At 39.9% G+C, this 13,274-nt stretch overlaps 1 protein-coding gene across 2 annotated transcripts in view; it reads right to left on the bottom strand.

Moving 5' to 3' along the window:
* Positions 1-13,274, bottom strand: part of ASCC1 (activating signal cointegrator 1 complex subunit 1) — a 111,671-nt gene that overhangs the window by 97,689 nt on the left and 708 nt on the right. For both annotated transcript variants that reach the window (XM_043596579.1, XM_043596578.1), the window contains exons 2-4: positions 11,761-11,906; positions 10,352-10,451; positions 4,549-4,646 (exon numbers count right to left, since the gene is read on the bottom strand). In XM_043596579.1, the coding sequence (XP_043452514.1) occupies positions 4,549-4,646; positions 10,352-10,451; positions 11,761-11,872 (310 nt within the window). In that variant the 5' untranslated portion in view covers positions 11,873-11,906. The remainder of the gene's footprint in view (positions 1-4,548; positions 4,647-10,351; positions 10,452-11,760; positions 11,907-13,274) is intronic.

Below are 13,274 nucleotides of genomic sequence, written 5' to 3' on the forward strand. Positions count from 1 at the left end.
AACCTTTTCTAAGAATGAAAGTATCAAAGCCATTTTATTACAAAGAAACAAGATAGAAATATCCAGGAAAAGAGGTAGATTACTAATGAATGGATTAATAGCATGAGAACCATTTGCCTAAGTAAAAAACTGACAGGAGTAATAGCCAAAAAACGTAAGTAGAGATACAGTGTTTTCTAATGACATTATTTATATTATCAGACAGAATACTTGGAGAATCCAAAAGACTCAAATGCTCAGTGAAGGGATCTATCTATCTATCTATGCGTAGTAAATACTCAAATGTTGTGCTAGAGAAATGCTGATAAAGGAGGTTCAAAGGCAAACAGAGACAAAATTAAAGGAGAGAAGAAATTACCTCTGCCAGTAGAAATTAGAGGAGAGTAGAAATTACCTCTGCCAAAAATTTGGTGAGAAATTAAAAGGAAAAGGAGAAGGAAAGGAAGCTTAAAACTCGTCTTTATGTTTTATTTCTGTAAACATCTGGTACAAAATGTTAAATCTGTTCTTTTTTATTAAGCAGGTGGTTTGGGAGGCACCTGGGTGCCTCAGTCGGTGAAGTGTCCAACTCTTGATATCAGTTCAGGTCATGATCTCGCTATCTCCACCTTGGGCTCAGTGCTAAGCGTGAAGCCTGCTTGAGATTCTCTCTCTCCCACTCCCTCTGCTCCTACTCTGCTCACGCATGGTCTTTCTCAAAATAAATTTAAAAACTTAAAAAAAAAAAAAAAAAAAAGAAGGTGGTTTGGTAGGAAGTAAAACCAGGGTACTTGGGTAGCTCAGTCAGTTAAGTGTCTGACTTCGGCTCAGGTCATGATCTGAGTTCATGAGTTCGAGCCCTGTGTAGGGCTCTCTGGTGTCAGCACAGAGCCTGCATTGGATCCTCTGTCCCCCACTGTCTCTCTCTGCCCCTCCCCAACTTATTCTCTCTCTCAAAAATAAGTAAACATTAAAAAAAAACAGACCAATGAGATGCTTTCATTTCTGTAACACAGTAAACTGAAAAGGGCACTGAAAGGTGCTCAGAGTGACTTCCCAAAAAGCCTCAAAACTGATCAAATAATGACTAAAGATCAAATATGATGAGGTTAGAAATATTCTACAAACACTAATATCTGAGAAGACCAAAATTCAGCTGGTCTAGTGACTACAACATGAGATACAGAGGAAAAAGAGAATTAAAGGCATTGACATTAAACTTTTTTTTTAAGTTCTTTATTTATTATTTATTTCTGAGAAAGACAGAGAGAATGTGAGCAGAGGAGGGGAAGAGAGGGAGAATCTCAAGCAGGATCTGGGATGTCAGTGCAGATCTCATGAAACTGTGAAATCATGACCTGAGCCAAAATCAAGTCAGACACTTAACTGACTGAGCCACTCAGGAACCAGACATTAAACTTTTAAGAACCAATTCTCTAACTACAATGACAATATAATTTTATTTTTTTTATTTTAGAGAGAGAAGAGAACGCGTTTGAGCGGGGGAAAGGGGGCAGTGGGAGAAGGAGAATCTTAAGCAGCCTCTACACTCAGCATGGAGCCCGACACAGGGCTCAATCCCCATGACCCTGGGATCATGACCTGGGCCAAAATCAACATCAAGAGTTGGATGCTCAACCAACTGAGCCACCCAGGTACCCTGAGAGTATCATTTTAAAAGCATTTTCTGAGGGGCACCTGGGTGGCTCAGTCGGTTAAGCGTCCGCCTTTAGCTCAGGTCATGATCTCATGGTTCATGAGTTTGAGACCCGCATTGGGCTCTGTGCTGATAGCTCAGAGCTGGGAGCCTGCTTCGGATTCTGTGTCTCCCTCTCTCTCTGCCCTCCCCGGCTCATGCTCAGTCTCTGTCTCTCCCAAAAATAAACACTTTTTTTTTTTAATACAATGTAAATCATTTGAAAGAGAGAGTGAGAGACAGAGCATGAGTAGGGAATGGGCAGAGAAATGAAGACAGAATCCAAAGCAGGCTCCAGGCTCCGAGCTGTCAGTACAGAGCCCAATGTGGGGCTCGAACTCACAAGAAGCAAGATCATGACCTGAGCCGAAGTCGGATGCTAAACCAACTGAGCCACCCAGGTGTCCCAAAAATAAACATTTAAAAAAAAAAAAGAAAAGAAGCATCTTCTGATATCCTGAGACTTCAAAACAGCCTAGACGACCAGATCCTTGCCAAGAGGACAAATTAAAACCTACTAAATCATTCCCTTTTTTAGCCTCTCTAGTTTTAAGAGAGGCAAAAGAAAATGAATAAACGAAAGCAAATACCACACCAGTGCAACCTGTCTTAGTCTCACATTATGACTCAATTTACTCTAACCAATAAATTTGATTTTTCTGTATACTATACTTCCCTACAAGACCAATAACCAGTTTATCCTCGTTTTCCAATTAAATTAGTTCCACTAAATTCTTACTTTTAACGATTAGACACACGGGTTTCCACACTGAAATATTTGTGCTTTCTAAGTCAAAATGGAATCTTTACAACCTGCCTACCCTTTTCTGGATAAGTTTTGGAATGACTCCAGCATCTTAAAATGCCTAAGAACTCCACATTTATACCATGTTATAATTTTTACTGCAATAAAAGTTGTTATAGCTACTATACAGATAGAAAAAATGAGGAATATATTCAACTGTTAACAGTGATTATGTCTGAGGTTCATATTACAAGACATTTCCCTTTATACTTTTTTTTACTTTTTTTAAAACATTTTCCTTTATACATATATATAATTTCTATAAGCTTTTGTTCTTTTGAAAGCCTGTATTAATCTACAATCAGGAAAAAAAAAACAGATAAAGAAATAACCTTGGGGCGCCTGAGTGGCTCAGTCGGTTAAGCATCTGACTTTAGCTCAGGTCATGATCTCACAGTTGGTGGGTTTGAGCCCCGCATCGGGCTCTGTGCTGACAGCTCAGAGCCCAGAGCCTGCTTTGAATTCTGTGTCTCCTTCTCTCTCTACCCTTCCCCCAGTCATCCTGCTCACTCTCTATCTCTCTCTCTTAAAAATAAACATTAAAAAAAAATTTTTTAAAGAAATAACCTTTACTGCAATTATAAAATTACTTCAGTATTTGCAGCTTGAACTTTAATACTTAAGGAAAGACCTGGATTTTTCCATCTGTAATTCTAATGAGCTGAATATTTATTTTAATGAGAGTTCTTCAAAAATGTCATTAGAGTTCCTATGTTAACACCTGCTGATGTTACCAAAGGACTGAGAAAAACTCTAGCATTCTGCTGTCCGATACAGGAGCCCACACGCACCCAGTTAAATTAAAAGTTAAATGAATTAGAATTAAATGAAGTTAAAAATTCAGTTCCTCAGTCACACCAGCCACATCTCAAGCACTCAAAGTCACACATGCTAGTGGCTCCTGTACTGGACAATGCAGGTATAGAACATTCCCATCATTGCAGAAAGTCCTTCTGGACAGCACAGCTCTACAGTCAACTGCATCTTATCTGTCATGATGATTATGCTTACAAAATGAGAAGAAAACTAGTAATTTTTTTCTCCTAAGACTTAATAAAACCCATGGGTATTTATAAAAGATGTATTATTGGTGGCTGCTATGCTTATTGGACTTTGAAAAAGTCCTATCATTTTGGAATGAGTTTTGTAAAATGTTGTCCCTACAGTGAGTGCCCTTCACTCAAAGCCATTTTACCACACAAGCCTGTGCCCTTGGTTCACACTGATGCTTAGTACAGACACTTTCTTTTTTTTTTTTTTTTAATTTTTTTTTTAATGTTTATTTATTTTTGAGACAGAGAGAGACAGAGCATGAACGGGGGAGGGTCAGAGAGAGAGGGAGACACAGAATCGGAAGCAGGCTCCAGGCTCTGAGCCATCAGCCCAGAGCCCGACGCGGGGCTCGAACTCACGGACCGTGAGATCATGACCTGAGCCGAAGTCAGACGCTTAACCGACTGAGCCACCCAGGCGCCCCAGTACAGACACTTTCTGACTTGATTTATACTCAACTATTTTTCCTCACTTGAGCAGTTACTTGAATCAGGTTGTTATTTTAATCATTGCTTTTACAATATCCTTCCCAGTCTACAAAGCAAGGTAAAAACAAGACAACACCTTTGAAAAGGGCTGAACTTGATTTCAGATTTGCTGACCTCACTGGTTTTCCTTGAATTCTAACTTTAAACAATTCACAAACTCCATTTCAAGCTAGGAAAGCATAGAAGAATTTTCCTATTACACAACAAAATCTGGAAATTTTATAACATCAGTGCATGGTAAAGTATAAAGTGAAGGCCCAGGTACTCAATGAAGATAAAGGTGTATAACTACATGTTCCCTCATCGGGAGACTGATACTGATTATTTATAAAAAGCCCAATTAATGTATCATAAAAAGGCCAAAGAACCCCATAAAGAATACAGTCACTATTCAGTTCTGCCCATGGACACACACACACACACACACACACACAAAGAATATAGTCACTAAACACCTCTGTTGGGTTCACACTATTCCATACACATGCAAAAGTGATTGCAAATATCACACATATACCAAGTCTCACCAATTTCTCCTTCTTGTCCAGGCTTAGGAATGCTAATAGAAGTTTTGGTTTCCACTTCTAGTTTCTTCCTAGTGTCCCCTCTCTTTCCAACTATATGCCTATAATATAGAGAAAATTTAATTAATGGAAGGATAGTAAGTCAAATGCATCAGAATAAAAAATTACATATTTAAATCATACGTAGTCAGAGATACTCCCTTATAGAAAAGTGCATCAGTAAAGGCTCAATATTTGTAGAGGAAATTACAAGTCATATAGCTTTATAGAATGTGCTGCAATACACCAATTGGCAAAATAATGCCCTAGAGTCAGTTCAATATATAAACAAAATAACCAGGCCCAACACCTATTTGCTCTTCAAAGTTAGATTCAAAATCTGGGTCTGCAATTCAGTAAAAAGAAACCTGGCATAGTCTCAAAAGGCACTCCCAGCAACCAGTGGGTCTACAGTTTAGGGAAAACGTTGTCCTTTCAAGAGCAAATTAACTATATTATGAGTTCATCCTGCAAGAATTATCCTTAATAAAATAAGGGTTGGGGCACAGGGTTGTCTCAGTAAGTTAAGCGTCTGATTCTGGATTTCAGCTCAGGTTATGATCTCATAGTTCATGAGATCAAGCCCCACATTGGGCTGTGCACTGACAGCACAGAACCTGCTTAGAATTCTTCCTCTCCCTCTCTCTCTACCCCTTACCTGCTCATGCATGCATGTGCGCGTGCTCGCGCGTGCTCTCTCTCTCCCTCTCTCTCTCAAAATAAATATTAAATAATAATAAAATGAAATAAAGGTAAAGAGCTTGGCAAAGAGTAGGGTCCACCATTCAGGACAGATTATTCAGAACAGCTTCAAAAGCAAAAAGAATAAATATGTAACCCTCAGGCTGAATTCAGCAATACACGTTTTGTTCAGGAGATTCCACCTAAAAATGGGGAAATTTAACCTAAAAATATAGATTTCCAGGTTCTTTAGAAAAATTAGAAGATCTGACAACTCATGGCAATAGGCTGGAGCTTACTCTAGTCCCTAAAAATGGAACATGAGCTTATCACAATCCCCATCACTCCCTACTCTGTTTCATCTACTCCAATTCCACCATCTATTGACTCACTTACATTACTTGCCTGGGCCTCCTAGAATAAATAGCTCTGACAATCCAAGGTTATCTTCTGGAACCCAGAGTAATTAGATGTGTTAAAGTAAAGAGACTACTGGATCCCTGGAGAAAAGTTTCAGAGTCTATAAAGCACTGAAGATGCAAAGACAGGACCATAAAGAGAAAAAAACTTCCCATCATCAACAATATTTCATCTTTTATGACTTCAGTTACAGTACGCAACCACATGAGTGACTAGGTCTAAGACTGTGCATTTGTTTTTAAATGGAATAACCAGCCCAATTATCTCCATTAAGATGCACTGTAGTAAGCTGGTTTAAAAAACAAATGTTTAGGGGCGCCTGGGTGGCGCAGTCGGTTAAGCGTCCGACTTCAGCCAGGTCACGATCTCGCGGTCCGTGAGTTCGAGCCCCGCGTCAGGCTCTGGGCTGATGGCTCAGAGCCTGGAGCCTGTTTCCGATTCTGTGTCCCCCTCTCTCTCTGCCCCTCCCCCGTTCATGCTCTGTCTCTCTCTGTCCCAAAAATAAATAAACGTTGAAAAAAACAAAAAAACAAAAAAAACCCACAAATGTTTAGAAGAGGACTGAAACACAATTCTCCAGTGGTTTGTCTGTGTTGGGCTAGAGAGTCTATTCCACCAACTCTCAGGCTTTAGTCTTTCCATGCCTTATCAATAAGGGGTACTTACCTTTTTTTTTTAAATGACAGAGAGAGTGAGAGAGAGCACGTGTATGGGAGCAGGGGAGAGGGACAGAGGGGAAGAGAGGGAGGGGAAGAGAGAGAGAGAGAGAGAGAGAGAGAGAGGGAGGGAGAGAATCTTAAGCAGGCTCCATGCTCAGTGCAGAGCTCAACCTGGGGCTCAACCTCACAACCCCAGGATGATGACCTGAACCAAAATCAAGAGTCAGATACTCAACAGACTGAGCCACCCAGGATCCCCAATAAGGGTACTTTCAACCAGGCTACTGTTGTTAGCATGTGGCTAGTAGAGAAGCCTATTAACAAGTAGCTGGCTTAGGGCACCTGGCTGGCTCAGTGGGTGGAGCATGCAACTCTTAATCTCGGGGTTGTGAACTTGAGCCTCATGTTGGGCGTAGACATTATTTAAAAATAAAATCTTTAATGGGATGCCTGGGTGGCTCAGTCGGTTGAGCGTCCGGCTTTGGCTCAGGTCATGATCTCGTGGTTTGTGAGTTCGAGCCCCGTGTCGGGCTCTGTGCTGACAGCTCAGAGCCTGGAGCCTGTTTCGGATTCTCTGTCTCCCTCTCTCTCTGCTCCTCCCCCACTCGTGCTCTGTCTCTCTCTCTCTCTCTCAGAAATAAATATTAAAAAAATAACAAAATAAATAAAATCTTTAGGGCTAACAGACACACGAAAAGATGCTCAACATCACTCATCATCAGGCAAATACAAATCAAAACCACGATGAGCTATCTCACCTCACACCTGTCAGAATGGCTAAAATTAAAAACACAAAAAACAACAGGTGTTAGCAAGGATGTGGAGAAAGGGGAACTGTCCTGCACTGTTGGTGGGAATGCAAACTGGTGCAGCCACTCTGCAGAACAGTATGGAGGTTCCTCAAAAAACTAAAAATAGAACTACCCTATAATCCAGCAACTACACTATTAGGTATTTACTGAAAGGATACAAAAACACATTCAAAGGGGTACATGCACCTCAATGTTTATAGCAGCATTATCAACAATAGCTAAATTATGGAGAAAGCCCAAATGTCCACTGACTGATGAATAAAGAAGATGTGGTGTGTGTGTACACACACACACACACACACACACACACACACACACAAACACACAATGGAATAGTACTCAGCCGTCATAAAGAATGAAATGTTGCCATTTGCAATGATGTCCATGGAACTAGAATGCATTATGCTAAGTGAAATAAGTCAGTCAGAGAAAGACAAATACCATATGATTTCACTCATATGTGGAATTTAAGAAACAAAACAGATGAACACATGGGAAGGAGGGAGGAAGAGAAGAGAGGGAAATAAACCATAAGAGACTCCCAATGATAGAGAACTGAGGGTTGATGGAGGGATGTGGGTGGGAGATGGGCTAGATGGATGCTGGGAGCACTGGGTATTGTATAAAGTTATGAATCACTGAATTCTACTCCTGAAACCAATATTACACTGTATGTTAACTAAAATTTAAATTTAAAAAGTAAAAATAAATAAAAATTAAAAATAAAAATATTTTTAAAAAACACAAAAAGTAGCTGGCTCAAAGTATTATTAATAGCCTAGGCATTTTAGAGAGGAAGTAGTTGAGGTTAAAGAAGTTTCAGACTCAAATCCTGGGCAAGTCATCTAACCACTCTAAGCCTACTTCCTCACTTAGAAAAATGGAATGAATAATACCTAAGTACAACAAAGTTGGTGTAAGGCTTAAACGTGATCATATATAAAAGGGCTTCCCAGTGACTGGTACATAGCTCGGTACATTCCATGCTATCCCCAAATGGCATCCTTCCAATTAAGACTACTGCCAGGTTCAAAAGAGGTTTACATGAGGAATCTAAAACATTCACTACAATAAAAGATACACGGTGAAGGGGCGCCTGGGTGGCTCAGTCGGTTAAGCGTCCGACTTCGGCTCAGGTCATGATCTAGCGGTTTGTGAGTTAGAGCCCTGTGTAGGGCTCTGTGCTGACAGCTCAGAGCCTGGAGCCTGCTTTGGATTCTGTGTCTTCCTCTCTCTCTCTCTCTCTGCCCCTCCCCTGCTCATGCTCTGTCACTTTCTGCCTCAAAAAAAAAAAAAACATTAAAAAATTTAAAAAAAAAAAAAAAAAAGATACACAGTGAAAAGGTGACTCCTTAAGGTAGAAAATCCAACCAGATCAAGTGGTTCTCAATCTTGGCTACGCCCTGGAATTACCTGGGGGGCTTCAAAAACCAATGATGCCTGAATCCAGCTCCCAGAGACTCTGTTTAATTGGTCTGCGGTACACCCAAGTATAGAGAGTTTTAAAAGCTCTCCAGGTGATTCTAATGTGTATCTGACACAGAGAACTAAAGAATTACATCTAGTCCATGGACAGGTGTTACTACTATTAAGATATCATTATAAATTAATTTGGTCAAGAAATTTATTCCTTGATCCAAATAAGCCTAAAGAAATTATTAATAAGAAAAAATCTTCCTAATAAATACTGTCTATTAATTACAATTGAGCAGAACTAATAACTAATCTAACATGCAAGTCACCTAGAACATAATGAATACTTAGAACATATAGAATTCAAAAGATCAAGTTGGAATCAGACATCTAAGGAATTTTTACACACCTAAGTGGTGGCAAATACACACACCCATTAAGGAAAACAGTTACATTGATTTCACCAGGAAACTGAACATGACTTTCTAAAATCTTGTTTCTTAGAAGAAAATGTCACTGGAACCTTAAAGGAAAATGAGCTGTCAGGTTTAGCATTTGGTTTCCCATTTGGGCACATGCCAAGAGAAGAATTTCATCCTTAACAGGTGTTTCAGAATATTCTCAAGAGTGGTGAAAATGAAATGATTTGCCTCTTGGAGCTTAAAGGGAATAGGATTCCCTATTTGTAGATCTCCTCCACAGAGGAGCTTGAACAGACCTAATTCACCTGGTACGACACAGAATAACAATTTACACACTTCCTAAACCAGCCTATATCCAGAGGTGTAAGTCCAAAAGAAGCCAGTTAACCACTTAAGCTAACCATGTTACTGGGGAGACAGAATGTGGGCAATCATGTAAGTAAGCACAGAGTGAAGCGATCACAAAGTTTCTGAGCAAATTCATAAAGATGACCCTGAAGAAAGCATCAGTCTTTGACAAACACTGGAGACTAATCGAACAGACACAGTCCTGCCTTCCAGAAGTCTCCCGTCTTGTGGAGAAGACATCAAACAATATGCAAATAAGTATACATAACTGAAAAGTGCTACAAAGGAAAGGTAGAGGGTGTTACAAAAACATATGGTAGAGTAATCAGTGTGGTTGGTGGGGATGAAGATGTCAAAGCAAGGTTCCCTAGAAAGAAGAATTTAACAATATAACTAGGTAAGGAAGAGAGAGTATAAGGCAAAGGGAACAGCATATGCCAAGGCTCTAAGGCAGGAACAAGCACTGCACACTTCAGGAACTGGAGAAAACTAGCTAGGCTTAAGTGCAAAACCAGAAAAAGAGTGGTGTGAGTTGTGACTGAAAATGAAGGGCTGGCAAGTCATGTTCAAGAGTTTGGCCATCACTCCAATGGAAGAGAATTCCATCTTCAATGGAAAATGTTGACAGATATAAGCAGAGGTAATAAAGTAACCACATTTGCCTTTTAGAAAGACGCCTCTACCCTCAATGTGAAGAACTGATTGGGAGGAGAACAATAATTATGTGCCTAGTAAGTAGGTTGAAGTAATTCACAGAAGATGCGGCAGGGTGGCAGTAAAGAGACAAGTGGTAGATTCAAAAGACAAATTTAAGAGACAAAACTTAACAGGACTTGGTGATACATTTGGAATGATGAAACTGATCCATTATCAGTCCTTAGAAATTCTAGGACATAAAACACTAAACTGTTTTGTCATTAGTAATCAAGCACTGCAGAAAAGTGTAGAAAAGAGTCATCTTCCTGCTGAATTTCCTGTCAGTATGTCCCGTGAAGCTGGGGGCCTCACTCACTTGTAGAGCAGGCTGGGGGCCTTCACGGTACACCGGAAACCTTGCTGGGTCTGCACCACCTCGTAGGCATCACAGGGCTCTTCTGCACACTCCATGAAGCCTGCAGAGAAACCATCACACCTCACTCACAGCTGCTGCTCTGCGGAGAAGTCTTCTCCCCACCTGCCAACCACTCTCAAGGTTTAAAAAAATACATGCGTACAAACACTTTATATTGCAGAACACTGCTCTGACAGATTCCTCCTGATCTGCTCTTGGAAGAAAAATAAAAAACACGTGACTATGTTAAACCTTCCAGTCTTAGAACCCTGTTAAAGTAGTATATACGTACCACTATTTAACTGTTTTCTCCCAGAAAGGTAAGACACGATAAAACTTTTTTACTATTTTTTATGGAGATGTAATTCACATAACATAAAGCATCCTCTTACAATGTGCAAGTAAGGAGTTTTTAGTATGAGGACAAAATTACTTCAGTGAATGAGATAGCAGTGATACCAGGAGAACTTACACCATTAGGCCAGCCAAAGAGAAAGGAGGGTCAAATAAAGGAGATCAAGTCCCCAAGGCTAAAGGAAAACAATGGGAAGACCAAAGGGAAGACTGACCCCCAAGGCTTAGGGCCTGATGAAAAAGTTTATAAACCAAAAGGAAAAGGAAGCAGAGAACATGAAAGGCCCTATTCGTGCATTAAACCCAAGCCCAATTTAATTGACTTAGAAGTATTCATAATCAGGGCGCCTGGGTGCCTCAGCTGGTTAAGCATCCAAGTCTTGATTTCGGCTCAGGTCACGATCTCACGGTTTGTGAGTTCGAGCCTTGCATTGGGCCCCTGCACTGAGGGATTCTCTCTCTCCCTTTCTCTCAAAATAAGTAAACTTAAAAATATATATATTCATAATCCATCTCAACTGTTTATTTTACTTCTTAAAATCATCCCTATGTAATAATGAAGTTACATTAGTCACATATTTGGAAATGCCTATATGATTACAAAAAGAAAAATCACAACATAACAGTAATAACAGCTAACATTTTGGGGCACTGGATAAAATGTACATTTCATTTATTTCAACAATTTATATATACTACTTCACAACTTTACAGATAAAGGAAATTAATTTTGCCACAGAATATTAATGGCTACTGTTATCAGTTTATTAAAATTACCCCTTATTACATTTTTGTCTCTGCACAGAGATGAAACATGATTTACAGACTGCAACTGAGAATGGCTCATCAAATTGAAACTAATCAGTCCCCTCAGACATCCACACAAACGGAGCTAGGTAGAGGCCAAACATCTCAAATTTCAGTGCTCACAAAGAACACTTTGAAACAGAACAAAACACTGCTTCCACAATTCAGAGACCACTGTACTAATCTGACCCAAGAGCAACTAGGATTACCTTGATAGAAGTCTTCATCTTCTTCTTCATGTTGATAAGTCTGTTCTTGGATGGGATTTTTTCTGTAAATCCGTCCACCAAGTCTTATAAGCTGTGGGCGCAGAACTTCCATGATACTTTCTCCCAAAAGTACTCTAGTGAAATCCGGAAAAATAAATGATCATTTTACCTTGTTTTAATCAGAAATGAAAACCCTCTATTATATGGACCACTATGCAATTGGACATCTGTTCAAAGTACACACTAAGCAAAAGCAGCCCTATTCCCATTAGATTTCCCCTATCTGCAAGCTGTTTTAAGTCAGTTGCTACATCTTCCATAACGGTATTCCATTCCTGGATCACTCTAGACAGTAATTTGTTTTTGTGTTTAAAGATTTTATGTCTACACCCAACATGGGCTTCAAATTCACAACCCTGAGATCAAAGTCGCATGTTCCACAGACTGAGCCAGCCAGATGCCCAGGTGCCCCTAAACAGTAATTTGTAAACTATTTCAGCACTCCAAGAAAAGGTGATTAAATGGTACTCAGCCCAGAGGCCCCTGGGTGGCTCGATCAGTTGGGCAGCAACTCTTGATTTCAGCTCAGGTCATGATCTCAAAGTTCATGGGTTCGAGCCCCTTGTCAGGCTCCACACTATCAGGAGCCTGCTTGGTATTCTCTCTCTCTGTCTCTGTCTCTCTGTCTCTCTCTCTCTCTCCCTGTCTCTCTCTGCCCCTCCTCCACACACGTGCAACCAAAAAAAAAAAAAATATTCAGCCCTCTATATACAGGTCATCCATGACTTTGTGAGAATAGTATTTATAACTATTATTTATTACTTTAACCTAAAGAGAGTAAAAAACAATATTCTGTTTAACCACTTACTAAGTGTCTCACCCTGGTTTATCCAACATAATTAAGAGGATTAGGAATGTTTAGCACACTTATCTTTCAGGAGGTAAAAATAACCTCTAAGTACTTTCAGAGATGCTAGAAACATATACCTCAAAATTAGATCCAGTTGCCCATCAAAACAGTTAAACTATGACTTAACCAAATGGTTCTTCAAACCAACACACTGCTATCCATTTCTACAGGCCACTACCCAAAAACTGTACATCACTCACTGAGAAGCCAAGCTTCTAGCCACCACTTAATGAATCAAGAATTAAAGCCAAGGTTCCTTACGGACTAGCTGTGGTTAAGTTCAACGAATGTTCCTACATGTTACATAGTCTTGAAGCCCAAAATTTGAGAGATCCTCCAAAACCCAACCCGTCCTTACTAAATACACTAAAGCTCAACCCAACCCTCAGCAAGTAAGTCACTTTAATTGGTAATTTGCTTCCGGAATGGAGGAGAGATTTCGCGTTGCAAGAAGTAACAATATAGAAGGTAAGCATACTTGAAGACAGGCATAATTAGCAACAGTTTAAGGACACTACACCGTAGTGCCCTATTCCCCCAGGACCTCACAAAATAAAAAAGGCCCTTCACAAAGGTAGTTTAATGTTTACGCCGGGCCCTCAGA

This window comes from Prionailurus bengalensis, chromosome D2 (assembly GCF_016509475.1).
Source record: "Prionailurus bengalensis isolate Pbe53 chromosome D2, Fcat_Pben_1.1_paternal_pri, whole genome shotgun sequence".
Taxonomy (NCBI): domain Eukaryota; kingdom Metazoa; phylum Chordata; class Mammalia; order Carnivora; family Felidae; genus Prionailurus; species Prionailurus bengalensis.